The sequence below is a fragment of the Octopus bimaculoides genome, chromosome 3 (genome assembly GCF_001194135.2).
Source record: "Octopus bimaculoides isolate UCB-OBI-ISO-001 chromosome 3, ASM119413v2, whole genome shotgun sequence".
NCBI lineage: Eukaryota > Metazoa > Mollusca > Cephalopoda > Octopoda > Octopodidae > Octopus > Octopus bimaculoides.
The window spans coordinates 55923643-55926125 of record NC_068983.1 but is presented as its reverse complement, the minus strand read 5'-3'; the positions used below and the strand labels follow the sequence as shown (position 1 = coordinate 55926125).

Sequence of the window (2483 nt, the reverse complement as noted above, 5' to 3'; positions counted from 1 at the left end):
ATGTTGAATAAAATCATAATTAACTGATCCTCCTGTATTTTCTTTTACCCCTCATACCATTTTCAGCACCCCCTTGTACCATTCAAGTACAGGAGTCAATGTAATCCTCTATTCCCCCTCTCCTCCAAAATTGCTGGCCTTGTATGTGTGTGAAGGTACATGTGTGTGTGTGCGTGTGTGTATGTGTGTGTGTCTGTGAAAATCTGTGTTTGTTAGTGTATGTGTTAATGTACACGAGCAGGTGTGTGTCTGGGCGTGTGAATGTGAAGGTGTGTGTGTGTGTGTGAGCGCACATGTGTGCGTCAAGGTGGATGCCTGGGTTATTAGAATATTGCTCCAACAGTCATTAGGTCAGGGAAAAACAATATAGATATAAAATAAAGACATAATAATAGAAAAGATATGATATGATGGGAGATAATAAAAATACCACTTAGCAATGTTTTATTGATTCTCTCTACCAATTACACAATCCACTTGGGCCTCTCTGAGGCAATGACCGAGACCTTTAGCATTGTGTTGTGCATGGGAAGACCCATCAAGCTGAGCAAAATTGCAGTTGTGGCAGGTAACGGCGTCATGCAAGTTGGCACCTGTGCCAGTGGCACGTAAAAACACCCCAGTGTCATGCAAATGGCACCTGTGCCAGTGGCACGTAAAAACATCCCGGTGTCACGCAAATGGCACCTGTGCCAGCGACACGTAAAAACATCCCGGTGTCATGCAAATGGCACCTGTGCCAGTAATACTTAAAAACATCCCAGTGTCATGCAAATGGCACCTGTGCCAGTGGTACGTAAAAAGCCCCCAGTGTCATGCAAATGGCACCTGTGGAAGTGGCACGTAAAAACATCCCAGTGTCATGCAAATGGCACCTGTGCCAGTGGTACATAAAAACACCCCGGTGTCATGCAAATGGCACCTGTCCTGGCAGTACGTAAAAGTACCCATTACACTCTCAGAGTGGTTGGCATTAGGAAAGGCATTCAGCCATAGAAAACCATGCAAAATCAGATTATGAGCTGGTGCAGCCTTTCAGCATGCCAGCGCTGTAAAACCGTCCAACCCATGCCAGCATGGACAATGGACATTAAAGGTTGCCAGTCCCCTCGCCCTGACCGGCTCCTGTGCCAGTGCCATGTAAAAAGCACCATTCAAACATGGCCAATACCAGTGCCGCCTTGAGTGGCTCTCATGCTGGTGGCACATAAAAATCTCTATCTGATCATGGTCAATGCCAGCCCCCCCCCTCTGATCCCTGTACCGGTGGCACGTAAAAAAAGCACCCACTACACTCTCGGAGTGGTTGGCATTAGGAAGGGCATACAGCTGTAGAAACACTGCCAGATCAGACTGGAACCTGGTGCAGCCTCCTGGCTTCCCAGAGCCCAGTCGAAACGTCCAACCCATGCTAGCATGGAAAACGGACGTTAAACGATGATGATGATGATGGTATATATTTAGGCACAAATGTAAATCATGACCAAAAAGACATACTCACTGGCTGGGGTTCCATGCGATCCCCCATATTGGGTTATTGTGGGCATCAGGTCGTTCAATACGAACTTTCTGTTCACCTGTCTACAAAGAGAGAGACACGGAAACGAAGATGTAATTAATAATTAATGATGACAAAATTGCGTTTGCTGTTTAGAGTTTAGAGATGAGAATTTGAGAATATAAGAGTAAATAGCACTTTGCATGATGTAGATGTGTGAATGTGGGTGGAGAGGGCAGGAAGCAAGTGAAAAGGTGAATGGCCAGGTTGTGTGAGTGGGTGGGTGTGTGGGAGGGGATTATGTAAAAGGTGCGTGCATGTGTGTATGTGTGTGCAGAGTTGTGTGTATGTATAAAGGTGTGTGTGTGTATGTGCATGCAAAAGTAAGTGTGTAAGTGTGTATGTGTGTGTGTGTGTGCATGAAAGGTGTGTATGTGTGCATGTGTGTCTATGTATATATACGTGTGTGTATGTGTTTGTGCAGAGTTGTGTGTATGTGTAAAGGTGTGTGTGTGTGCAAAGGTGTGTATGTGCATGCAAAAGTGTGTATGTGTGTGTGTGTGCATGAAATGTCTGTATGTGCGCATTTGTATGTATGTATGTATGTATGTATGCGTATGTGTGTGTGCAAAGGTGTGTGTATGTATGTGTGTAGTTGTGTATGTGCGTGTGTGTAAAGGTGTGTATATGCATGCAAAGTGTGTTGTGTGTTCATGAAGGCATGTGTGTGTGCGTGGAAGTGTGTGTACGTGCACGTGTGTGTGTGTGTGTTCGTGTGTGTGTGTGTGTGTGTGTTCGTGTGTGCAAAGGTATGTGTTAACGTAGATGTGCAGGTGTATGTATATGTGTGTGTGTATACAAAGGTGTGTGCAGGGGGATGTGTGTATGCGTGTGTGTTTGTGTGTGTGTGTGTTTGTGTGTGTATTTGTGTGTGTGTTTGTGTGTGTGTGTGTGCATTTGTGTGTGTGTGTGTGCGTTTGTGTGT

General features: G+C 45.3%; 1 protein-coding gene across 1 annotated transcript in view; it reads right to left on the bottom strand.

Moving 5' to 3' along the window:
• Positions 1-2483, bottom strand: part of LOC106871393 (intraflagellar transport protein 122 homolog) — a 264510-nt gene that overhangs the window by 211043 nt on the left and 50984 nt on the right. Inside the window, exon 6 of the mRNA XM_052966749.1 lies at positions 1502-1581. Within this exon, the coding sequence (XP_052822709.1) occupies positions 1502-1581 (80 nt within the window). The remainder of the gene's footprint in view (positions 1-1501; positions 1582-2483) is intronic.